Here is a 27564-nt window from a genome sequence, read left to right on the forward strand (position 1 = left end):
TTTGGTTTTTTCTTCCCTTTTTTCTTTTCTTAACAAAGATAAAAACTTTCAAAAAAGTTTTTTGCTTTTTTGTAGTTTTTATCTTTGCTTCAAACTTAATAAAATTCTTTAAAAAAATAAAATTTGAACTGCTTTAGCTTTTTAAAGTAAAAACAACACTAAAATGTTTTTTTTTAACTTGGGTTCTTTAACTATTTTTCACTTACTAATGTACATATGTTGATTTTATTATGTGTTGTGGGCCTTTTTTATTATAGTTTACAAGGCTATAAACTATATAGTTTTTTTATAGATGACTACAATATGCTATAACATTATTACTGTCTTTATCCTACAATTTTACTATGCTTAGTTGTAGATACATTATAAGTAAAATTAATACTACTACTTTTTAAACAGACATAGGAAATGCTTTTTTTAAGTTGAACATTTGATTATCATATTTCTTATCTATGTTTTCAGTTAGAAATTATGGCTACAGGCATATTTCCATTTAGAAATTAGAGACTCAACAAAGTATCTTACAAAATGATGACCAAATAGAACATAAAGAAACAAAAATTAGCATATTTCAACACTGAATAAGAGTTTGACAAAGGAGAACAGGAGCTTGGAATCTATACACATAAGTCTAGTCTTAAATATGCAAAGTATGCATGTCATTGTATATAATAATTACTCTCATAGCACAGCAGAATAATGTAGGTGAAATTCTCCAAAGGCTGGTGGAGAAAAGAAATAAAACATGACATTTATTGCTCAATTGGGCACTGGAATGTTCTTGAATGAAGAAACATAAATGTGTGAAATTCCTAACCCTAATCCTTTATATTGCCAGCAGGAAGAACTTACTGCTGAGCCAAGTGAACCCCTTGGCAAAATCAATTGATAACTGAGCTACTGGCCTCAGATCACCTACAATGCTTTTAGTCTACTCTGACATCAGTCGAGTCACCTGAGGCATTCTTGAAGAACTATAGCACCCTTCTCCAAGAACTTGAACAGTATCTAATCCATAATAGCAATGCAGCCTTGAGGCAACAACAGCACAACTCCATGGTTTGAAAAGGATTGTGTTAATGTCAAAAAAAACCTCTTACTACCACTTACTAGGCTTATGTACCCATATTGAATCAACAGCTGCACTTGACCTCCTCCAGCAGAAGAGATGCTATAAACAACAACTGTTGTGCAAGAAAAGGAAAGCCATGGAAAACACTGGATGTGACAAATTCAGGCAATCAGATCCAATGACTGCCTCCTGGTATACCACATTAAGCTCCTAAAGCACTGGGCCATTGATCGTGGATCATCAAATCCCCCCTGTGACCTGAGAGACATATTTTTGAGAACTCTACATGGATACCCCGACTGAAAGTGGATGCCCTAACTTTGCTATAGAAGACCTGCCAATGTGGACTCCACTGTCAGTGTCACAGATCAAGAACCCTGTTACCCAAATAACATCAGGAAGGCCCCAAGGGAAGACCTAATCTCTTCAGAGGCCATTAAAAACTACCTGGGCCTTTACTCTGGCCTCACTCTTTACCTGTATTGAGACCTATGGCTGAATCCCCAAGAACTGGGGTTTGCAATCATTTAAAATATATATCAATATATCAATATATACAGTATATATGTATGTATGTGTGTGTGTGTATGTGTGTGTGTGTGTGTGTATGCATGCATGCATGCACACATCTGTGTATGTATGCACGTGTGTGTGTGCACACATGTGTGTGTATGTATGTGTGTATGTATGTATGTATGTGTGTGTGTGTGTGTGTATGTATGTATGTATGTATGTATATATATATATATATGGGATGATTCTGCTAATTATAGATTGACTAGCCTCCTCAACACCATCAGCAAGCTCTATGCAAGACATTTATAATGTAAATTTCAGGAATGGCTGGAACAAGAAAACATATTTGTAAAGGACCAGGCTTTAGGGAAGGCTAATCCACCATGGAACAGTGCCTTGTACTACAGCACCTGCCTCTCCCATGGTGTACCTAAATAAACTTGAAGTGATTAAACACAGAAGGGCCTTTACTCTGGCATGATATCATGCCCTTCCCTCAGCTTTCCTTGAAGGCCAATACAAGGAAAATTCCTTAGAGAGGCAATGTTCCTATGACTCTGGACACACAGAAACACAGCGCCTGTGCTTTTCCAGTGTCTGTACTACAGAGACATTTGAACTAGTCTCATCTTACCATTACTATATGAATACCCAGGCCACACAGAACATTTTTACACTATTGCTTTCAGATACCAACCCTGTTAGTACAGTGTTGCCGGTTCTGGGCAGTAGCACTCAAAATGTATCAGAAGATGATTTGTGCTCAGGGCTGAACTTTACATCTAATGAACATCTAATCTGCCATATTAGAGTGCTCTGTAACTTGATAGATATAGCTTCTACATGATAACTTTTTATGCTCCCCTACACTTATCTAATGCTCTTACCCTTTCTTTTAGATTCTCTCTCTCTCTAGTTTTCAACTTATATATCTTTTATATCTTCTAGCTTTTTATAATTCTTTTTTAGCTTTTCATTTTTACTCTTGATATATATCTCTATCTCTATCTTCTCTCATGCTTCTTTTTAATACTGTACCCCACCCCCACTTACACTGATCTATGGCCATAATAAATGTTTTATTTGATTGTTATATTAAAATAAAGTTTAATAATGACAACAGTTGTCACAATTGTGGCAAAGCCCATTGTTATGACTGAAATATATCTGAGTGCCATGGATTGTGATCCTTAGTCTCCAAATACAGTCACACTTATCCTGGAAATGTGTGATTACACATTTTAAGAAAAGTGTAAACAATCTTGTTTATCTGGAGACAACCAAAACTAAAACTATTCAAATAAAATAAAACCAAATTAAAATTCATAATCAAATCAAATGAAAACTCAAAACAGAATACAACATACTATATATACAGTGGCATTCTGTATGATCTATTCATTAATTAGTTCATTCACTCAAAGAACATATACTCCCAGTACTCACATCTGTAAAATTCAAAATCCTTACCAGGTTATTATCTAGATATTACAAATTGTATGGAGATATAATTGATAAATATTGCTTCCACATGTAAAAATTAAAACAAGCCCTATATGAATCATACAAAATCAATGCGTATTTTTTAGGATTTGGAACTACTGCCCTTAAGGCTGCAGGGTGGGAGGGAGAGCAAAGAAACAATATAGAATTATTGACATATATTTTTTTTAAAACTGCCTGCTCCTGGTGAACCAGCCAATGTTGGTTTACAATACAAATATAAACATGTTAAACAGAAATAATTAATCAATTAAAACATTGCAAAACAATAAATAAAACCTATAAAGCAAACATAAAATCTGAATGAGCCATCAGACAGTAATATAGAGTACAAAATTAGAAGAGAACGCTTGTTTACTTAAGGAGGTCCTTAGATTTATCTTACAATCAGCAAATGAGGATGATGATCATACACTTGGGGGTAGGGAATTCTCCAGAGTTGGTGCTACCACCAAAAAATTCCTGATCCTAGTTGGGTTTAGCCATGCCTCCTTCTAGGCAGCACTCCTAAAAGTCCCATAGAAAATGAATACAAAGCCCCTTTTAACGTAACAGACAAGATATCCCTAAAAGCAAATAACAGATGTGTATGTTTAAACAAATAGTGTGAATTTGATTCACAATTAATATTGCAATTGAACCAGGAAAGATGTCAGATAGTCCAATAAATAATAGTGGACAGAAGCCAGCCACATTCTGAACCACATAATGCACACAACAATAATCTGTTCAGAAGGTAACCAGCACATGGATCATGGAACCAGACCAGCCTTATCCAGGAAAAGGTAAAATTGGTAAACCTTGCCCTGCTGCAATAAGGCATCCCTTGATATTCCTCTTTCACCTGAGCACTCCAATCAAAAGCATGCTAAAGTGTTTAGTATAGCTACTCAATAGTAAAATGCTAAAATCCAAGAGACCAAAATTATATTGTCATAAGTAAATTTAAAAGCTGGACAATGTCTGTGCTTTTTGTAAATCTATATGTATATAACAACTCCACATGTATTTCTCAATGAAATGATTAAAACTTAGCAAAATCAACGGTATGTGCCTAAAGATAGGCATATGAATTATGGTAATTAAATTATTTCAGCTTACTTGGGAAATATCCATGTTCATCTAGCTAAATACAAGCTTTGTTACAAGCTAAGAGAGGATGTTTTGTTTTGTTTTGAACAACTATCTACATGGTTTAAGTCTTGCATAAAATCAAGAGCCTCCTACCACGTCTGGAACATCTAGTTGCAAATTAACTGAACAGATGCAAAGCCATGGGTGCTGGAGACTGAGACCACACAGCTTCCTACATCTCTCCTGGCAAGCTTTACATTTCTCTCAGCAAATGTAAAGCAAATGGCCAGGGAAGAAAATGCTTCCCAATTTCTGAGATGCTGTAATTGCTGGGAACAGACAAAAAGCAAATAATTACCCCATTAATGTGCTTGATTTGTCTAATTACCGCACAATTATCACAATATGCAAAATAGACTGTACATTAGTTGCAGATTGCATGTACGTTCTGTTTTGTGCTTTCTACAGAAGAAAGGTAGTTCATTGTTACATAAATGAAAGTTTGTGTATGGGGGGCCCTCATTGCCTGTCCTTGTATCCACTGAGTGTTGAGCCTCAGGATGCATTTTAAAATTCAAATAAATAAACAAACAAACAAATACATAAATAAATCAAGGAATGAGTATACTTACATATTTACACCAAAACTTAAAATGCCAAACAAACCTACATAATCTTGGTTGATTTCACTGATTAGATGAACTGGGGTATAAGTTTGAGTATGTGTGCATGCACTCTATGCATGTTTTTCTGTCTTGTGGATGTTGACCTTAATATAACTTTAGAAATGCAAAACCCCTGTATTGTCAGTGCTTACTGTGTTGAACCTGTATTGGTATATTTGGAACATGCGCTTGTATATTGCTGCTATTGCCTTTTCAGGAGTATTTAAATGCTGATTTTGCTTGAAAAAGCAAAAAGAATGTACTTGGAGGAAGGCTACTCTTGTAATATTAATGCTACTCATGTAAGAATTGCAGTCCTTTTTTCAGCACTCCTTCTACAAAAAAAGAGAGACACAATAATCCAGCAAATAGCAATATATCTAATTGCTTGTTTGCTGGTCTAGTCCCTTTCAAACAGGAGGCACAAAACTAACAAAAGAAAACCAAAAGTTTGTAACCTATTACTGAAACTTGCTAAATAAGAAGGGAGACCTTATGCTGATTGCTAGATACCACCCAACCTATTGGAAGATTAAGCAAGACGATGGGTTTAAATAAAGCGATAAACATAGGAAGGAATATAAGAAAATGCTGAACTAAATAGTCTTCAGCAAAATGTACTTCTGGGAAAGGGGGGTATTTTCATAACAGATAGCAGCCACTTTACAAGTTCATCCAGTTTTCCACAATTCCCTATTTCTTCAATGTCCTCTTTGCCTTTATGCAGTTTTTGCCCCCACCAACTTCTTGGCTGAAAGAAGAATTTGATGTGGAACATCTTTTGGACTCTTGGCATAGGAATGTCAGACTGGAATATTTGATTTATTGAAATGGAGACCCAAATACTGAACATTCTTGGAAAGTGACAGATAAAGTACATGTAAGGTACATCCATCCATTTGTAATATTCTCACCAGCCCAAGCTGCCTAGCTAGCTATGCCATGAGGATTTTGAACCCTCCAGCAGTTTTGCCTCTGAGGAACAGGAGACTTCTTCGAGAAAGGCAATTAACAAGAGGGGCAGAGAGAGGAACTGTTCTTCCCAAAGATGAAAGACAGAGTAAGGATGGCGAGCAGGGGGCTCCCATCCAGACTGTCAAGCGCATGCGTAGCACTGAGGAATTGGTCAGCCATTCAAAGAGACACAGATCGGGACCGCCTTAACCTTTGGGGTTTATATGTCTGGGTTTTCCCATGCTTCTTCAGTTTGTTAGGATTCCTGTTAAGTACTAGCAATAAATATTAGAGACCAGTTCCTTGTCTCAGCGTGTTTCCTGGCTGTTAGGACATCTTCTGGGAATTCCTGATGATGAAAAAGAAAAAGAAAAATTACCTTCTTCCTGGTGTCCTGAGTTTGGAGACGGAAGGTTCAGAGAGCCTGAAAAGAAGGAGATCTTGACGACTCCAGTTGAAAAGAAAATCAAGATGGAAGAAGAGGCACAAGAAAAAAGGACAAGAAAGCAGGAGAGATGGTACAATCAGGGCCACAACTGAGGGTGGCAAGAATGGCATGTATCCTGGGTGCCATGCTGGCGGGGGGGCAAAATGGCAAAATAGTATTTGTATACTGAATGTTTTATTAATTTAATGAATAATAGAATAATAAAACTTGCTAACACTTCCCTCACCAACTCATGGGGGGAGCCCGGAATCCATGTTTGCCCTGGATAACACAGACCCTAGTTGCGGGCCTGGGTACAATGGCTGAAGCTGGTGAGGCAGATCCAATAGCTCCTAGGCTACAGAGGACCATTTGGTAAACATATCTCAAACCCTGAAGGCTATAAAGTAACCTGACAAGCATATGTTAATTCAGAAGGCCAATAGAAAGAAGCCTAAATTTTAAACCCTGGAGAAAATAATTTAATTACAGCTGAATGGGAAAGTTATTTGTTTATTGGGACTTCTGGGGAAGAAATGGCAAACTGAAGTGGAAAGTGAAAAGCAGAATTGATGACCATGGCAGAATGAAGAGCCAGCAAGTAGACCATCTGTAATTCCTCTCTGGACAAGGAGAGGACTTGAGATCACCCACAATTGCTCCATACAGTTGCCCCTCATGAGGTTGTGGTCTCTGGCAGGTTTAGAGGCACTGTGCAGGTCAGGGAGGGTGCGCAGGGATGTCTGAGTGGTCAGTGCTGTGTGAGCACAGACAGCTGGGAAGGGTACACAGATGGGAGAGACTTACCTTAACAAATTCTGACCTTTCCTGCCAGCTTTTCCACTGACTTTCTGTGGAAGCTGGCAGGGAAGGTTGCAAATGGTGATTGTATGATTGCAGGGTGCTTGGCAACCAGTCGTATGTGTGAATGGGTTGCCAAGCACCCAGATCACAATCATGTGACCATGGGGATGCTGGGACAGCCAAAACTCCAAGGACCAGTTGTAACCACATTCGTTCAGCACCGTCGTAACTTCAAAGTTGCTGAACAAATGGTTGTAATTCAAGGACTACCTGTACGCTTATTTTTTCTTTCTTTTCCATTGTTCTATTTTTTCTTTTCTGCACTATTTTTTCTTTCTATTCTATTCTATTCTATTCTATTCTATTCTATTCTATTCTATTCTATTCTATTCTTTTTCTTTTTTTTAGTTTGTATTAGTTTGTATCTTTTTAATTGTAATTTTTAATAAAATGACTGTAAGCTAAAAGAACCTAAAACAAAAACTGAAGTTTCTTGTGATAGACTGGTAGGCGTCAAAGAAGATGTCTGCAGGTACAGTGATGATAACAGTGCAGGCAGTATACAGTGATGATCTAGCAGGCATGAAGGTGAGCTGTCTGTCGGTGACTTATAGTAATGTTGCTCAACTATAACCTCAGAATACTTGAACGTTTGTACTGCAGGATCACAGGATAGCCACACAAAATGGAATGGCCACACATTTCACTATTTGCTGCATACACAGGTTATGATTATTTGAGTAGCTTGATTTGTGTTCTCAAAGATGGGGTGAGAGGGAAGTGAAGGTAAGGCACAGGAAGAACAGCACCATGGAAGCACCACCTCTCTTCTTTTCAGTGCCTAAGTCAAGCACACCCGGAGTATCAAAGTTTATAGGCAGCTGCTGTTCATACTGTTCTCTCTCTGCACATGGTGAGGAAAGCATGTTCTTCATTCCAGTCATATCAAGTCTGTAACAAGCTTAGAAACATATTACTGTGGCCATATTACTGTTAGCTGATCCACTGGAAGACTGCTAGTCTTTTTGTGCCTTCGGAAGTTGCTAGACAATCAGTACAGTTATAAACAGCATGAGGATGGACAGTGGAGAAAAATATATATTGCAGGCCCAGGAGTCCAGTTGGAATAGCACCATTAATCTGCTGTGCTCTGGTTGCTTTTAGAACTCAGTCTGGTTCTTGTGAACATTTGCACTGTAGGGTATATACATCTTGTGTCACTGCTGTAAGGGAAATTTTCCCCTTTCTAAGAACTTACTATGCAATTCTGGGACCATGAAAAATCAAGCATTTCAATACTGTAGAAAGTCTCCATAGTAAGATATTACTGACTGCAGTCACCATTCTTTATATGAAGATGGTGATAGGAAAGAAAGGGAGGCATTTCTTCTCTTCCCCTTGTGTGTACAGTATAACTTGCACATTTGAACTGTGCCTGAAGAGATATTCTGTATCTGATGCTATTCAATAAAAGCATTTACTTTAGAAAATAACAGAAATATCAGAGTGTGGGCTGAAGTCTGAGATAGGAAGGAGATCAGAATATGCATGCATAGCACAATAACAAAATATTAAGTTACTCAGAAAATCAGCGTTGTCTAAAAGAAACAATGAAGCAAGGCACATTGCTTTCATTAGCTTAAGTTTTAACCTGCCTTATACAATATATATGGTATTTGTCATACTGGCAGATGTTCAAGCAGACTTGTGTCCTGTCTGCCTTGTGTTCTTTGCAACAGAAGGAAAGATAATACAACAAAAATACAATCAGTTCATGAGACAGCTTTAGTAAAATCAGTGATCTACAGCTCTGAGCCCTACGCAATGCCACTGCTGCCAATGATGAACTGTAGGAAGGTGACAGACTATAGGGCTGAGTTCTGTGGGTATGAGCACTTCCTTGAGCATTAGAAAAACGACCACCAGCTTAGACGAAGAGGAGACAGTTTCTGGAAGCTTTATTGTAAGAGATAACATTGGAGTTATAGCTGACTGGGCAAGAATTTGGGGAAAGTCAAGAAACAACTGGCTGTTATCACAGACTGTGAAAAGCATAAAGCAGGGCTTCTGTTAAGCTATGTAAAAGTTGGAAGGAAAAAGCACTAGAATGATATCCAAGACTTTACAAGTTGGAATAACTGACATGATAGTAAGAAGCATCCACTGTTAGAAATGGTTGTACTGAATTTTGGGGAAGCTTTAGCCAAGTTAGAGCCTGCCAAGGAGAGCTTGACGTTTATAAGGCAGTGACAGAGGTAACCTCAGTTGCTGGAAATAAGGTACTTTTAGTCTGCTTTACCTTCTCATGCAAGTCTTCAGTACTGAATATTTACCATTGCCCAGGACCACAACCATTCTTCTTTCCTGATTCTTTTGTACTGGTCTTAAATTTGTGGAGCAGATTAAATAGCTCTAGCATCTCAATACACTAGATATTTGGTTCTTGTCTTGTCTAGATGACACTTCTCTCCCTCTCAGTCCCAGAACCTCTGTTGGGTGGAATAATCTCAAAGAGAACTTCTCTTTACCCTGCCCTGGCTTGCTTGCCTGTTTATTTATTTATTTTACAAATATAGATGCTGCCGACTCCAAAAGGTTCTATTTTTGAATAACTTGGTCAGGCATTGCCTAATGCTTTATGATGGAGGCCTGCTACCTAAAGTTGCTGTTTCTTGTAATGCTGAGTGTTTTGACCATTGACATGGGAAAATGAAAGTATGTTCCTTCCATGGCCAGAAGGAGTTCTGTGGCTAATCAAGTCTGAAGCCTTCAGCCACCCTTTGGTTCATGGTGATGGAAGAAGGACATAAACTGATGGTTGTTTTAAGAGGGTCTTTGTCTCATGGCATTTTCTCAGCAGATAAGTTGCAAGTTCTAACTTCAACAGCAGACTGTCAAGATCCTGTCCCTGGTTTAAAGGCTGGAGGTAAACCTATGTCTTCTTTAACCTAGCAGTGTATCATTACATTTTCTTTTTTCACCTTTAACCTGATCCCTGATAAGGATGCAATGCATTTGTGAAAATATATGCCGCTGGTGATGTTACTTCCTACCTCCTTCTGCCTCTTTCTGTGAAAAATATAAGTAAATTAGCTGCCAGACTGAATGAGCAGTCAAATATGACTAGGGATTCGTTACAAATGGAAATATTTGTGATACACATAATAACCACCTAAAATTTCATAGTGGTAGACTGTTGGCATGTTTTCTGTAAGATAATCAGTCACCTTGAATGCAATTCTAAGAAACATTTGTAATAAATATTAACATAAGAATGATTTATAAATAAAAAACCCTTAAGTTTAATATAGTTTATCTTGAGAAATATATTGAATGGAGCAGTATGTTCAAGCTGAGTTAACTTTATTAATGATATTTAAACATGTAATTATTGCTAGGGCTTGCCAGATCTTACTAAAGTTACACTTCTAGTGGGATTACAGATGTAAATCTCAACTGATTTTAAAAAAACCAGTACTTGGTTTATTTCTACAATCATTTATCTCTGAAATTTCAATCATCATAATGTCTACCATGAGTATATATCACAGATTCAGAACAATTTGGCTATTTCTCTTAAACAGATTTAAAATATTAAAATTAAAGAGATGCATATATATATATATATATATATATATATATATATATATATATATATCAGCAGATAAGATTCATGCATTTTTATATTTTCAGAAAAATGGAAAATAGCTGGGTATTTATATTTTTTTCTCAAGCACTTTTTGATGCATGCTGGCACATCCACAAGAGTGGACTCTCATGTGTTAATGCTATAACCCATTCAACTATTCTGAAAACTTCTACACTGGTGAGGAAATGAAAAAGAAGAGAAAATTATTAAGCTTTTGCAAATTGACCTTCATGCATAATTTTCAAGTTCTGTTCAAAGCGTTTAATATATGTGAGAAACTAGTCCTTGAATTTAAGATTTCAATCACAATTTGACTCCAATTTACACCAATACGATTCATTATGCTTCTTCATTGATTCACTACACCCATACTCAGATTCATATATTGCCCTTTGTTCTTTAAACTTACTTTTGTCAGTCTTTTCCTTCAGCAATACCTATTTATTCTTTCTCTAAGACCAAACCACCTCAATATATATTTTTGGTAGGGCACTCACTTTTGTATTCAGCCCACATTTATTCATCAGCCATTTATTCTTGAGCCTATCTCTTCTTGTTTCACAAGGAACAAAAGCAATAGAAAAGGAGTTGAAGTGTATGTTGAAATTCCAAACAACCTTATTTTTTTAGCAAAATGGAGCAAAAGTTACAGAATAAAATTCAGCAGCACCAGATACAAAGTTTTTCACTCAGCAACCAGAAATCAAATGCACATCTTTACATAGGGAGTATGTGGCTTGGTAATAGTACTTATAACAAAGATCTTGTATAGTAGTTTTGAGACAGTAGTGGATTGAAATCTCAAAATGAATTTGAAGATTGAAGTGGCTACAAAAATGACAAATGGCTCTATATTTACAGAAATATAGTTTTTAAATAATAGGTAATAGGAGTTCCATGTTATTCTGAATTGGTTAACCTCTACCTTGAGTGCTGTGCCCATTTTAGGCACCACACTTTTAAGAAGGATTCAGAACCTTAGAAAAGGGCAACAACAATGATCTGTGGATTAGAATTAAAGTTTTATGACTGAAGAAACAGAATATTTAGATTTGAAAAGAGCAGCTTGAGGAAGAATATATCATTTTTATAATTCATTAAGGAAGGATAAGAACTACACTATATTGTTACACAGGGCAAAACATGGAACAATGGATTTAAGTTTATTTATTTATACATCAAATTTATTCCCCATCCATCTCACTCAGAGAGCGACTCCGGGCAATTAGGGTTACAGGAAGGCAGATTCTGATGAGGACTTATTCTCATGTCCCACTAAATGGGGCAGCAGATGCCTCACTAACCATCCTTGTTTCATCCCGAGCCCTCTGTGGAGATAGTCTACTTTCTCTTTAGTAGTTTCAGTTTTAAAGCTGTGCTTTCCTGGCACAAATTGAATCATACTGTATGAACAATCTACAATGCCTTGTTAATGATTTGTAATAATGCGGTCAGGGACTGGGAACTGCCCAGTTCCCATTAGCCACTTGAAGCTATGGCAGGTATGCAGTTTCCCTGTGATTGCTTGGATCCTGTAGCAGTTTTAGTTTGGACTGTAGAAGAGATTGGACACTTGGTTTCCATAGACACATATGCCTGAAAAATGTCTGACACATCTTTTACAAAGTGCCATTCAGGCTTTTCATAGGCTTTTTATGTACATAGCTACAGCACTTTTACTCCAATGCCATTTTGCATATTCCTCTGACTACTTTAGGGTGCTGCTCTCTGCAGCCATTTGCTAGCAGTGCCATTCCCTGACCGTGCTTATTGATTGCTCCCTTTACCTTTCTGACAGGTTGTACATATACGAGGAAGGTGCTGGGTAACAGGAAAAGGAGTTCTAATGATATTCTGGATGAGCTTCCTCCTACTTCAGCCTATTTTCATCAACCACATGTGATATTGTCAGTTACTTTTAATATGTGGGAATAGAACTTTTCAAGAAGAGCACTGGACATACGTTTAAACAAACTGCTCTGCCTTTTTTTTCCAGAACACCTCTAGAGATACGCTCAGAAACAGTCTAAGTGAAATTTTACTAGTGACTCTCATTTGGGAATGTGGCTTAACCTTCTGTCCCAGTCACCCACTTACATTTGCTCCACACCACACCACACCATCACACATTAATGGGTGCAACTGGTCATTGCTTTTCCTGATAGCAGATGATTCTTGATGGAAGGGAAAGAAATCCGAGAATCTATCAATCACTTTCCTTTAATTGATCAGCATTCTTACTCAGACCAATTAAAGCTCTGCTGTTGGAGCAGCACAATTTATATCAGTAAACCAAATCATGTAGACTTCCCTGTTGACTCAGAGCTGTAAAAATACATGTTGATAAGGTCATGAGGAAGAATCCTGAATGTTAAATAAAAGCTTACTAACAGTAACAGCAGTTCAGCAGTGGAATAAATAATCCAAAGAAGTAGTAGGCTGTACACTATGTATGTTCAAGCAGAAGGGACAGTAGACTGTCGTACATCAGAGAAACTTTGGATTCATGCACTCAGCAGGAGGGTTGGCCTCAGTGGCTTAAATGGTCTCTTCCATTTTTATGATTTTATTCACCTCAGTGATGCATTAAGCTATTCTACCATCAGATAGGACACCAAAAATCTATTAACCATAGAAAATTTAATCAGTGAACTAATTTATTAAGCTAGTATTCACCTAGCTCTTAAAGCATATTCTCAGTTTTTTAGCCAGGTTCTTTTCATTATTTTTCTTTGTTGGTGTTGGTATACACACTCCGAATAACCTCTAGAGCTTCCTCAAGTTATATGCAGAGAGTAAATTAAATCTGAAGCTTTCTTATGTAGATTCCAAAAGAGTAGCTTTATTAATCTGAAATATTTTCCTTTTATTGGATGAGTTGAAAATGTTTCCTGCAACTGGGTTTTGACCTTCAAAATGCAAATTAAAAAACTAAATTCATTTATGTTCTACACTAATATTTATTGAACAGGTTTTATTACACAAGAAACCTGTCTTTCAATAGAATGACCTAGGAAATATTTCTCTTAGTATTTTTATTTATTCAGATGGAGTCAGAGTAAACCATTGTCAGGGCTATTAAATATAGAATAAACTTTCTAGCACTAGTGTCATTAGGAAGTACTACTAATATTAGCTGAAATTTGATTTGAGTTCAGATTTACAGTGGATTATGAAAACATTATTAAAATTGGACAATTCTAGTTGCATTGTTGTTTATACAGATTTCTTGATTATCTTGCACTATACACATGCTTATACATTATAAACAGTATTTTACAAGGGCCTAATTGCTAGTACTTTCTTATATTAACTATCTCTGAAACACTAAATAAACATGAGGTAATTTGTTCATTGTTGCAAGATTTAAAGACTTTTGAAAGGAGGGTTGTCATAAATCCTCACGCAGGACTCTGACAAATGAATCACTGATGTCAACAAATTGATGACAACAAATGGTCATATAGAACTTTGCAGAATCCCAGGAGATATTGCAGAGTATACAGAGAGCTTTCTGACATTCATTCAGGGAAAAAAAAAAGGCTCAGGTGAACATAAACTGTCAAGTATTTTTCCCCTAAGCCTGATTCTGTTACCACAAATTGCTTCTGATAAACTGTTTAAGAGGATAATATCTATTATGGGTAGACACACTGTACTCTGCTACAGATTTACCATTTGCATATTCATTTTTCTGCTCTGAATAAAATTAACTCAGAAATATTACTAAGCCGTGACCATCATGGACTTAAAAAAATTGCATATGATTTAGGTAGCAAGGAAACTGCATGTGTAATGGTTGCCTATTCTAAAACACCATCCGACTCATGAGTAGGAATTCAAGGATATCTGATTTATTAAAGAATAGTATGCAGGATCACAGAGAAAGCTGAGAATGATGAAAGCGCGCCAAATTCAAACTAAAAACCCTTGGTGCAAATGAAATCCCTCCCCCCATAGAATCTTCACAAATTCACAATCCCAGGTGCTCCTAATGGTTTCTGATGGTCTGCAAGAAAAGTCCTTGAACAGAGAACATAACCCAAACACATTCCATTGTACTGATTTCACATACAGAGCTTGGTACAAGGACTCATAGCACCTCCCTCCCAAACAGAAATGTGCGTCAGCGCCATGGCATGTGAAACGTTACGATGTATAAACTACACTGAATCAGTGAACATGACATACTGCCTCCCCAAAATGAAGAATACATTAAGCAGCAGGCTTCAAAGGATAAGCAAGGTGGAAACGGTTAACTAAATCAGGAGCGTTAACATGGTGGGCAGACACACATTCAGGATGAGGAAAGTGTTTCCATTGGACCAGATACTGCAGGGTGCCCCAAAGCTTGCGAGAATCAACAATGTCCTTGACTTCAAAGTGTTGTTGGCCATCAATCATAATTGGAGCAGGAGGAGGAGGTTGAGGGTGCCAATGCGGTGAGTGGTGCACAGGCTTAAGCAAGCTGCAATGGAAAACAGGGTGCAAGTGTTTCAAATTGTGAGGCAGGTCCAATTTAACAGTAACTGGATTGACAAGATGAACAACAGGAAAAGGACCAATGAATTTGGGAGCAAGCTTTTTAGAGGGTTGAGGTGATTTGATAAATTTAGTAGATAGATACACCTGATCCCCAACTTTGAAGTTGTGTTGTAAAGAATGATGCTTATCAGCTTGAGACTTGTAAGCAGCCTGGGCATCAGCCAAAGCTTGTTGAATTACTGGCCAGGAATCAGACAATTTAACAGCCCAGTCAGATGCAGAACATGTTTGGGAAGGGGGCTGTGGCAGTTCAGGGATGGGAACAAAGTCGTGACAGAAACCACGCAAAAAGGGGTTTGTCCGGTACTTTGATGCACAGCATTGCTGTAAGCCACTTCAGCAAAAGGTAACAACTCCACCCAATCATCCTGATGGTAGTTAATGTATGCTCTAAGAAACTGTTCAAGAGTGGCATTTAAAATCTCAGTAGAACTGTCAGTCTGGGGATGGGATGATGTGGACAGTGCTTGTTTAGTGCCAATCAATTTTAAAAATGATTTCCAAAATTGGGAAGTAAACTGTGTGCCGTGGTCAGAAATTAAACGGGAGGGGCTACCGTGGAGGCAGTAGATGTGGTGGAGAAATAGGCACGCTAATTGTGGGGCTGTCGGGATGGATGCACATGGAATGAAATGAGCTTGTTTAGAGAAAAAACCTTTACACCCCAAATGACAGTTTTCTTCTGACTGGGAGGTAGGTTCACAATGAAATCCATAGAAATCTTGTCCCAGGGGCGGGATGGGCTGGCCACTGGCTGTAGAAGCCCCTGTGGTTTCCCCCCTTTTCGTTTTGACATGGCACAAACAGGACAGGAAGCAACATAGTCTTTTACATCACGTCTTATGATTGGCCACCAAAATTGGTGGTGAACCAAATGCAAGGTTTTTACAAAACCAAAGTGTCCAGCAAGTTTATCATCATGGGAATGCTGCAAAACATCAGCTCTTGAAGTTTCAGGCACATAAAGGCGGTGTTCCACCCACGCCAGACCGTTTTCAAAAGAAACATTGTCTCTATTAGCTAGCAACCAAGTGTCAGATTTCAGTGCCTGGAGAAAGTCCTCCTGTAACTGACAAGGAACTTGCACTTTCCACTTCCCAGACTGGGCTGGGGGTGGGGTTGCCTGCACACGGGTCTGGCTCCGAGTGAGAGCAACCAAGCCCAGTTGTGGTTCAGTGAGAACAGTCCCAACCACATCTGCCACCTGGTCAAGGTCCTGAGGTAACCATGACAAAGCATCGGCCAGAAAATTTTTCTTTCCCAGAATAAATTTTAACTGGAAGTTAAAGCGACTGAAAAACTGAGCCCAGCGAATTTGTTTAGGGCTGAGATGTGGGGGGTGCGGAGGGCTTCCAAATTCCTATGATTGGTCCAAACCTCGAAAGGGCATTTAGCGCTTTCAAGGAGATGGTGCCAGGTTTCTAAAGCTGCTTTTACAGCAAACGCCTCCTTGTCTCAAACATGCCAACGGCATTCTGTTTCAGAAAATTTCCTGGATAGATAAGCTCAGGGTTTTAAGCAATTTTCTGAATCCCTTTGTAACAAAATAGCCCCAATAGAGGAGTCAGAAGCATCAACTTGGACCACAAAGGGGCGTTCGGGATCAGGGTTCTGTAGAATAGGCTCAGCAGTGAAAAGGGTTTTTAATTTCTCAAATGCTGCCTGGCATTCAGGTGTCCAATTCAGCACTGCACCAGGGTTTTTTACTTTGCGTGTCTCCCTCAAGCCCTTGGTACGGAGTAAATCATTGAGGGGCAAGGCAATCTCAGCGAACCTCTGGATAAATTGCCAATAGAAATTACTGAACCCTAGGAAACTTTGTAATTGCCTCCGGGTGCAGGGATGTTCCCAACTTAGAATCGCCTGAATTTTTACAGGGCCTATTTCTATACCCTGGTCAGACACTCGATAGCCCAGATAGTCAAGTTGGGTTTTGTGAAACTCACATTTGGAAAGTTTGTCATAGAGTTTGGCATCTCTAAGTTTGCGTAACACCTGTCTGAGGAGGCGTTCGTGTTTCTCCTCGGTTTTAGTGCAAATGAGAACATCACCTAAATAAATCAAAACCTCTTTAAACAAATGATCATGCAATACTTCATTAATCAATTGCATGAAGACTCCGGGCGCCCCTGCCAACCCAAAAGGGAGGACTTTGTACTGAAACAATCCTAGTGGGCAATTAAAGACAGTTTTCTACTCATCCCCAGCCATTATGCAAATGCAGAAGTAGGCTTCGCGAAGGTCGAGTTTGGAGAAAATTTTGCCCTTTGACAAATGAGCTAACATGTCCTTCATGAGAGGCAGAGGGTACTTGTTGACAATAGAGATGGAATTTAACCCTCGATAGTCCATACAGAGTCGAAGTGTGCCATATTTCTCTTCCCGAAATAACACAGGAGCCCCAACTGGGGAATTAGCAGGTTCAATAAACCCCCTTGACAGATTTTTGTCAATGAAGTGCTGTAGTGCCTCAAGCTCCTTCTGAGTCATCGGATAATTTTTTGGCTTGGGCAATTGAGCATTGGGGACCAACTCTATTGCACAGTCAGTTTTCTGGTGGGGGGGGGTAACTGATCTGCTTCCATCTCCCCAAATACGTCTACAAATTCTTGGTATTGAGGAGGCAAGCCTTCTAAATGTGGCAAGTTCAGTTCCAGTGAAATTGGTTGCCGCCCCCCCCCCCCCGCTATTGAACCATCCAACTGTGTGAAGATCAAAGGATGCTGGAGGGGGAAACTAGGCAGTTCCAAAGCAGCAACCAGATCAGGGTGAATTAAACACCTGGAACACCCAGAGTCAACTAAAGCCCAGACCTCTGTAGTTTTTGTGCGGGAACCCAATTTCACATTTACTGCTAAAGTGGGACAGTCAGCACTCACGATAGCATCTTCGCACCCAACCTCTTCCACCTGCCTGCTGGCGCCCTTCATGGCAGGTGGCTGGCGTTTCCCGCCGGCTCCTTAGAGTCGTCTTCAGCCTCTCCTGAGAAGTATATTACTTCTTCAGCATCGGCTGTCCCTTTGGCTGCTGTCATTCACCGCGAGGGGGGGCGATTTGGCTGGCGGCTTCCCCGCTCGATCTCCAGCCTTGGCTTTTGGGCAATCAGCTGATTGATGGCCCTCCTTTCCACATTGGAGACACTGACCCCTCACGTAGCACCAATCTCTCTCCTCATCCCAGGCTCTATAGCTTGGCTGGCCAGCAGTCGCAGCACTTCGGGTTCCTCTCATGGTGGTGGGTGGTTTTTCAGGTTTTCTAGTTTGCATGAAGGTATGCTGAGCATACCTTTCCTGCCAGAGAGATCCAGTCGTACAAAGACATCTCTACACAATGCCCAACACAGGACGTCCCGGTTGAGTCCCTCTTTAAAATGCTCTATTAGAGTTGACTCAGACCAGTCAGTGATTTTCCCAGCCAGAGCTTTGAACTCTAGGGTGTAATAAGCTACTGACATTTGGTCCTGGGTAAGATCCTTCAGCGCCTTCTTAGCTCTTGCCTTGGCCAGAGGATCTTCAAGATGCAGCTTTAACACCCACATGAAATCATCAAAATAATCAAGTGCAGGGGAGTCAGCATCACTTAATTGAACATACCAGTCAGCTGCCCGAGCCTTCAACTTGGCGGCAATGGCAGTTATTTTAGCCTTTTCAGAAGGGAAGCGTGCCCCAAACTGCCTCATATAACTTTTAGCATTACTTAAAAAGAAAGATAACTTTGTTGGATTCCCATCAAACTTGACAGAAAAGTCTCTTACTCCGCCTCCGGTTGGAGTGGAACCAGCAGGCGCTTGAGTTGTTTGACCCCAGGTTACAGTAGCTTTCCCTTTTCGGGGTGGGGATACTGATGGCCGGGCTCTGCGGGGTGGAGATTCATCCCGAAGCCGTCTCCGGCCCAGCTCTGCCGGCAGTCTGGATGGGAGGATGGGTGATGGCTGCGGGAAGCTGGGCTCTCCTCCACGTCTCCCCTGCCCCTCCAGTGACAAAGACAGGTTTTTCAACATGTACTCCATCGATTTAATTTTGGCTTCCACCACTCTTAGTCTCTCAGGGGTTCGAGAGTCCCCTCTCCTTTGCGTGCCCGGTTTCCTCTCAGTTGACACCGTAGTAGATTCTTTGTCTGGGGTTAGCAGGAACCGATACTTCCAGGAAATCCCCGACGTCCCTGGTTGGGGTTCCCCCACTTCATCCAAGGTGATCAACTCTGCGAGCAATTCACTGGGTGCTGGTTGCTTTGGCTCTTCCCCGTTGTCAGATTCCTCTGCATCAGAATTGGAATTTGATTCATCCCTTGACAGGTCTCGGGATTCTGAAGGTTCTGTGGTGAGATTCAGTTCTCCGCTCTTGACCGTCGACTTAGGCATCAAGCTAGCTGTCTTCTCGAGTCCCCCGGTCATGGATTTTGACTCAGCCATCGTTAACTATTTTCCCTCACAAGAGACTGATCTTGGTAGGAGCTAATGGTACAACTTTGGGGATTCTCAGCTTTATGTAATGGTTGCCTATTCTAAAACACCATCAGACTCATGAGTAGGAATTCAAAGATATCTGATTTATTAAAGAATAGTATGCAGGATCACAGAAAAAGCTGAGAACGATGAAAGTGTGCCAAATTCAAACTAAAAACCCTCGGTGCAAATGAAATCCCTCCCCCCGTAGAATCTTCTCAAGTTCACAATCCCAGGTGCTCCTAACGGTTTCTGATGGTCTGCGGGAAAAGTCCTTGAACAGAGAACATAACCCAAACACATTCCATTGTACTGATTTCACATACAAAGCTTGGTACAAGGTCTCACAGCAGCTCCCTCCCAAACAGAAACGCGTGTCAGCGCCATGGCATGTTAAACGTTACGATGTATAAACTACATTGAATCAGTGAACATGACAGCATTTGACCAAAGCTAACATGAGCACAGCTCATGGGTTCTCTCCCTGAACCCTTTCTCACTTGATCCATTTTAAAGCCCATAATTTTAATTTATCAGAAACTGACAGCAATTAAAGAGTACACTTGCATACAAAGCCTTTGCGTTTAGTATTTATAGCAAAGGCATGTACTTTGATTTTTGACATGGCAACAATAGGTTGTCTAAATCAGAAAAAAAAAGTTGCAAATTTAGCCCAAATAAGGGAATAGTAGTGCTGTATGATTTAGAAAATCTGGCAGTGGTCTGTCTGTGTTCAAGAAATTAGTAAGCAAATATATACATTCTTCGACTTTTAAGTTCAAATCCTTCAATAGTGCTCCCAAATATGCAAATTTCACTTGGCCCACTCCTATGAAAGTAAAGGTACCTGTTTATAAATAATTAACGATTATGCTGCAAAAAATATCTCAAAGGACTTGCAAAATGTATTACCATATGGGGATGTAATACATGTATTTTACCATATAGGGATGTATCACTTACATGCTTTTTTAACAGCTGAAAAAATGTCAAACCATCACAGTACCTTATATAAATTATAAGATGGAACTAAATATAGTTGTTATTGTGTCATAGAACCATACTGAATTATATATAATTTCCAGATAATTTTCCAGTTTAAGTTTTCTACATTTAGCATGAAGTCTTATTTTTTAATTAATATTCAGCTAAATCTACCCTTAAACTGAATTGGTATCAGTGGTACAGATGTATTAGTATTCCATTATTTTACTGTAATGTAATTATTGTAATGGAATCACAGTTCTTAACATTATATTAAGGAAACTATTCAAATACAATTGTTTTAATTTCAATTGTTTTAATCAAAATATACTTGCAATGTTAATGTTATAGAGCAGATCAGCAAAATACACATGTCTAAGTCATTATTATTATAGTTACAGCAGCAGCATTAACTATACAGTATAACACTGTATTTTAACATTTACCTGTGAACTTTTTAAAATATTAAGTACTTACCAACCACAGAAGGTACAACTGGAAGTGCAGAGCCTGGCTTTTCTTTTAGTGCTTGGATTAAATAGTTTACTGTTTTCCAGTCAGTGTTTAAATCCTCCAATTTTTTCTAAAAGAAAAAAAAAGTGTTTTAGGCATATTAAGTATATTAAATGTTCCATAAATATCTAGGATTTTAAAATAAATCATGTATATAATTACTGCTTTTAATCTCTAGTCTGTTAATGTAGCATTCAAAAGCCACTTGGTAATAAGTAGATCATTTCTCAGGAAGAATCATAGAGTTGAAATCGTTGTTCATCTAGTGTAATCTCATGCTGAGATACAAACTTCAGTATTACTGTATTGTCAATATTATAGCATCAATAGAAGGTGATCCAACATATTTTTTTACAAATCTCTAGCGCATTGTTTCTCAACCTTGGCAACTACCAGAATTTCCCAGCCAGTCTATTCAGTTTCAAAACTATTTATACTGTCTCTACAATTATTCTGCATATCTATTCTGTATCCAGGATTATAAACTCTGTGCACCAAGTAGAGCAGGCTTTCTCAACCAGGGTTCCATAGAACCCTAGGGTTCCATGAGAGATCACTAGGGGTTCCCTGGGGAGATCACAATTTATTTAAAAAAATATTTCAGATTTGGGCACCTTCACATTAAAGAAGTAAATTTCATTCTTTATTTCAGTTTAAGAACACTGCTAATGCAGACATACAGGCCTACACATTAAACAAATATAATAATTTTGTAACTTCTTGCTTGAATTTGAGCCTGAATGTGCAGGGATTCCCCAAGGCCTGAAATATATTTCAAGGGTTCCTTCAGGGTAAAAAACCTGAGAAAGGCTGAAGTAGAGTAAAGGTGACAGTGGAGTGAGATATGTACTCCTGACTAAATAGCAGCATCGCATCAAATAATCTTTATAGAGAATGTTTTTTAATCTTTCCTCCATCAAAACTGAAGTAAAGCATTAATCTTGTGAGCATGAGTAGTCTTAGTCTGCATATCCAGAACAAAGACTCTCTGTTTAACTGCATGCAGAGCTTTGTCAAGTCTGCTAATATTAAAAAAAAAAAAAATGGAGCAGAAGGGCCCAAAAGGAATAAATTTGGCAATATTTGGGATATAAAAATATTGCCTTTTCTCCCTCCCCCCTTTCCCTATCAAGTCCAATAACAGCTGCTGTTTATTGACATATGAGGGAATTTTGGAAGGAAAAGAGATAAATCCCCTCATTCCCTTCCTAAATTCCCTCATATGCCAATAAACAGAATTCCTTCCCATTTCTCTCACAAGAGAATGAATGCTACTTTTTTGTCTTCTCTGATCATGTTATAGAATTTTTTGAGGTGACAACTACTTGTGACTACTTGTGATCCACCAAGGTCAAACACTTCTTAGTTTAAAGAATTAATAAATAATATTAATAGAAAACATGTTTTATATCTCTATAGTATCTCAGACTCCAAATTCTTGAATGAGTTTCAAACAAATCACATCAAGGACAAGTGTGTAACAGGGGAAGTATAATCTATTATGCAGTAATGAGTATTACTAAGGTTGCTTCATTACCGTTACTGGTTGTGTGGCTGGTTTTTCTTTATATAAATGACGCCCTTTAGACAAAATTCCTTCCACATCTGGCTGCTTAGATTTTATGGCTGCTTCAATTTCCTGAAAAAAACAGAAACAAAATCTAGAGTGTAGATTAGCTCTACTCTGAGCAAGAAAAAATCTGAGTTTGAAAGTTCTCCGGGTAGTTGTATACTGGGTAGATTAGCTTCTTATTAGAAGTAGTAATGGAAAACGTTTACATTATTTTATTTATTTTTATTTTATTTATCAAATTTCGTCACCACCCATCTCCCTCAAAAAAAAAGTGAAAGAGTTAACCTGAAACAACAATTCCTATGTCAAAAAAGTAAAAAAAAAAACATACATAGTTATGGCTACTAATCTCTAAAGGTCACAGTGACTCAACATTATAGAATTTAATCAAAATCAAAATAAAATAAAATAAAATTTATTTATTTATTTTATTTATTATTCACATTTCTATCACTGCCCATCTCCCCCTAAAATTCATACAGGAAATAAGATATATTTGAAAGAATATTGCAGAGAAGCAGCTGACTTTTCAGAGACGAAAAAGCTATTAGACCATCACTATTCACTACCATTTTCTTAGCTAAAAACATACTGTTTTTAATTCTGAGATATGTGATCCAACTTGAGGGAAAAATCAGTTTATATTAATTTGATTAACATTCCTTACTGTACTTGTCTATATTGGAATATCAGCATTTACCTGTCAATTAAATCAAAGGAAATAGGAACAACTAATCCATACTGAGGGTCATCTATTTAGGATATGCTTCATCTGCAACATCCTTTTAAAAAGGTTGGGAGTGTTTGTGGAATGAACAAACCATACGAAGACAGGATAGAGCAAAACAGTACAACTGTTCCATGTCACCAAGCAATGACCTTAAAATCAAACCAAGAACTGAATAGTTCTGTGAAGATAATTACAAGAGATAAGCAATAAAGGCAGAGCCTGGAATGCCATTGTTAAGATCAAAAGTGTAAGGCTGCTTTTCTGTGATCAGAACCAGCACTCAGAATCCTATCAATGCTTTCTTGGAAGAGAAGAGATAAGCCTGCTGGTGCTAAGCTTATCTAAAATGTGCTCAGTATAGAATTACAGTATATCCTTCATTGCATCAGTCAACTGAGACACAGAAGTTTAAGGTCCAAACATATTACAAAACTTACTTTATAATAGGTATGAAACCACTATATAACGAGATAAGCATCAGTTTTCTTCCTCTCTTTTTCATACTAAACTATTCAGAAACAGGTTTTGATTAGATTTTCAGTTAAACAATTACAGAGAAGCATTAACAAGTGAAAACTATTTCCTCCTTACCCCCATTCTCCTTCTCAGCACAAATCAGTCCACTGCAGGATAAAAGCCTCTTCACTAAAGATTATAGACTGCAATTTATCATGCTAGTAAATTGATTTTTTTTTTTAAATTTCACTGACTAGTACTGAGAAAGATGGACTGACCCAAAGTCACCCAGCTGACTTCCATGACTATGGAATAGTGAGAATCTGAGACTCCCCATTGCTATGCAACACTAGGAAGGAATGGAATTCAAAAAAGTAGTTTGTGCAAAAACCCTTAGACCAGCTTCAGTCTTGGGCTAAGATTCATCGGTTGTCCTTAGAGCCAGGTGGTAGACCATCTGTTGTTGCCTCTTCTTCGCTGTTTTCTTGAGGTGGTTCTTTTTATCCTGTGTCTTCTTCCTTTCTGAAGCATTGCATTATTTCTATTAGAATTTCCTCAGAAAGTATCTCAATATCTCCACAGCAACTTCTTTCAGGTTGCCAAAAAATTCCCTAATAGCCACAAGTGGTGGTGGGGGAGACTTTGCACGAAGGAGATACACAGCAACTGGATTTGCAAGATATCTTAACCAGTTTTAGTTGAAACTGGATAAGCTTGGTTACTTTAAACCTAAGGGAATTTGGGTGTGGAGGGGGAGCAAGTCTTGCCCATTTGGTTAATGTATGCTTCAAATAACCCAGAAAAGTGGGATAATTTGGTAACTAAGCCAAGGAAACAGATAGCATAAGATCTCGGCCAGGTTTTAGTAAGTTTATGCTGACAATAATTGTTAAAAGACATTTAGAGTGTTTGGCAGTCTTTCTTAGCATCTAATGTTTTATTGTTGTGGTACTTAACACCAGGAGCACATCTGGAATCCATGGGCAGTTGCTAGGATCTACCAGTTCTGCTATCGGATAACCTGCTGGTCTCTTTGCCACAGAAGCTAAGGCTGGGAAGCTACTCCCTATCTTGATTTTCCATCAGCAGCAGCCAGTTCAGTCTTATCACATAAGGCTTCTTGAAAATCTGCCCTCAGAATGACATCATGAAGGCCATAGGAGGAATGACTGCACCATTCACTTTGGCATAAATCTCACCAGGACCCTGAATTTATCAGCACATCCAGGTTGTCTCCCTTTGGATTCATAAATTTCAAAGATGCCTAAATATTTGCATAGCTTAAAAGACAGAGCTTATTTGCAAGGTATGACAATGACATTAAAAACTTTATGTTCACAAAGTTTTCCTTTTCTGCCTTCTTAGTTCAATTTATCTCTGACAGCTTGTTTTTTCAAAGATTCATTCTGGATTGTGTCACTAGCTACAGGTATTTTTTAAATCCAGTCTCAGTGATCCTTAGTGGACAGTAGACAGTACACACACACAAGTTTTACTGTCAAGTAAGTGTTCAATTTTTCAGAATTTAAGGATATTATCATTGGTAGGGATGTGAAAAGCCATCTGTTTTTGTGACTCTATGTCAATAATAATTTACTTGATTATTTGCAGAAGACTGTTTCATTTTTCACCTGTTAGTATTTTTTGAGAAAAATGTGAAATATTACCACAGAGCAGTAATATAACCTTTCATGTCTATATTCTTCTATCAATTCAAATTTTCTTTCATACTGTACTGGGTCACGTATTTTACATAACTTCCATGTTAAAATGACAGTGTACATTTCCTAGGTAAGTCTCAGGTCCTATCCTTAGTTTATTTTTCCTTCTATTCTTCTTGTTAAAATGACAGCTTAATAGTTCTCCAGAGGATAGCTAAATTTAAACAATTTCACAACCCCCATATGTCAAACGCCCAACCCCCAATCTATTAAACATGCAAATAAGGAACAGCCATCCTAACAAGGTTTCAACATAATGAATGGCTAATTGCTGTTAAAAGGTATTACAGCCAGATATCTTAATGATTGGGAGCAGAAATATTTTCTATTTTTTAAAAAATATATTTACAGGTTGCTCAAGTCTAGAACAAACCTGAAGACTTACAATGAAAAATAATAAAAAGAAGAACCTAAGTGTCCAGACAAACCATACATCAAACAATAATCCAGGGGTCCACCAGCACCCTACCCTAAGGCCTGGGAAAACAGTTTTTTTAGACTTCCAGAACACGATCAGGGTCGGAGCTACATGGATGTTTGAAAGCCTTCTGGATTTTGTAGGATGAGGAAACTGTGTGTAATCCCTAAAGCCACAATCCTATGATATTCATTCTTACACAAAGCAGTCTTCATTTTCCTTCAGTTGTGCATTTTCTTTCACTTGCACAAAGACTAAGATCTTTATTCTTAAATTATGAGAAATATACACATCTCCAAAAGATTATAGTAACCCACTTCCTGTATCCAGATAATTCTTTCTTACTAAATCAAGGAATGTTGTGTATAAACTTGCTGTAAATAACAGAGTTGTCCATTGTCAGTCTTCATATTTCTATCTAACACATCAGCCTCCATGGCTTATGACTGCCAAGTAAATATATTTTTTTAGAAAAAATCATATACAATCATTTCTAGGCTAAGTAATGTAGATGTACTCATAAGAATTACAGGGGCTGTCATGGTAAGTATCAGGTTGCATGACACCTCTGTCTCAGATTTTCCATAATGTCATGGAAATCATGGGGTGAAGAACAGAAGAATGCTAAAAGGTGGAGAATTCTGAACTCTCTTTTTCTAGTTTCCCTAAAATGATCGTGACAGTAAAATGAGCTGCTGTGATATATCAAAATGCTGATGATGCTACCTGAAATTCTTAAATTGATGGCTCTTTTTCCTTTAATGAAAATGTTGCAGTTTTCCAGGTGGGAGTTCCCTGTCCTGCTTTCAAGTTGGTTATTCAACAATATGCAGGAATAGCAGTTCAAAAATATGCTTTATTCCATCTTTCTTTTTGTTCTTTAGACATAAATGTCTACTAGTAAATTTTCACAAAAACATTTTCAAGTTGAGTATTCAAAAACAGAATATTTGATTGAAGCCTTTCATTGAAAGTGATTAATTCAATAAGGGCTAATTCCAAACTATATAAAATTTAGATTTCATTCAGCATTAAAAGTATTTTTAGTTTTTACATAACTTTTAGTTAATATTAATCATGATTTTAATGAAAATAAATTTAACAACCTAATTTTAAATTTATTTTCAGCATTTACATTTTATTTTTTTTTAAAAAAACCCATACACTCATTCTGTTATTCATAGTTCGTTACTGATTCGAACAATTGACTATTTTTCATTACCTTATCATTTTCATTTTATTTTTTAGGAAAGGAGAAATGTATGACTACATGAGTGAACTTCAGAAGACTGAATATTACAGATCTTGATCTAAACATGGGATAAATACTGACATTTTTATTTTGTATTGCTTTATTTATTGGATTTATGCCCTGCATTTCCAATTACGTATGCATTCAAGGCAGCTTAGATTATTTAAAATAACCATAGAAGTAGGAACATTAAAATCAATCTGCAATGTACTAGACAGTGAAAGCTCTGGCAAAATGATCATTGTTAAAAGGGGTTTTCCTGCT

The 27564-nt window shown here is 37.9% G+C and overlaps 1 protein-coding gene across 4 annotated transcripts in view; it reads right to left on the reverse strand.

The window, feature by feature from the left end:
- Positions 1–27564, reverse strand: part of DMD (dystrophin) — an 895878-nt gene that overhangs the window by 228768 nt on the left and 639546 nt on the right. For all 4 annotated transcript variants that reach the window (XR_010068066.1, XM_063305215.1, XM_063305211.1 and 1 more), the window contains 2 exons: positions 22688–22789; positions 21115–21220 (listed from right to left, as the gene is read on the reverse strand). Coding sequence is in view for 3 of the 4 variants with exons in the window: in XM_063305215.1 (XP_063161285.1) it covers positions 21115–21220; positions 22688–22789 (208 nt within the window). In the remaining variant the exon portion in view is untranslated. The remainder of the gene's footprint in view (positions 1–21114; positions 21221–22687; positions 22790–27564) is intronic.

This window comes from Candoia aspera, chromosome 5 (assembly GCF_035149785.1).
Source record: "Candoia aspera isolate rCanAsp1 chromosome 5, rCanAsp1.hap2, whole genome shotgun sequence".
NCBI classification, from domain to species: Eukaryota; Metazoa; Chordata; class Lepidosauria; order Squamata; family Boidae; genus Candoia; species Candoia aspera.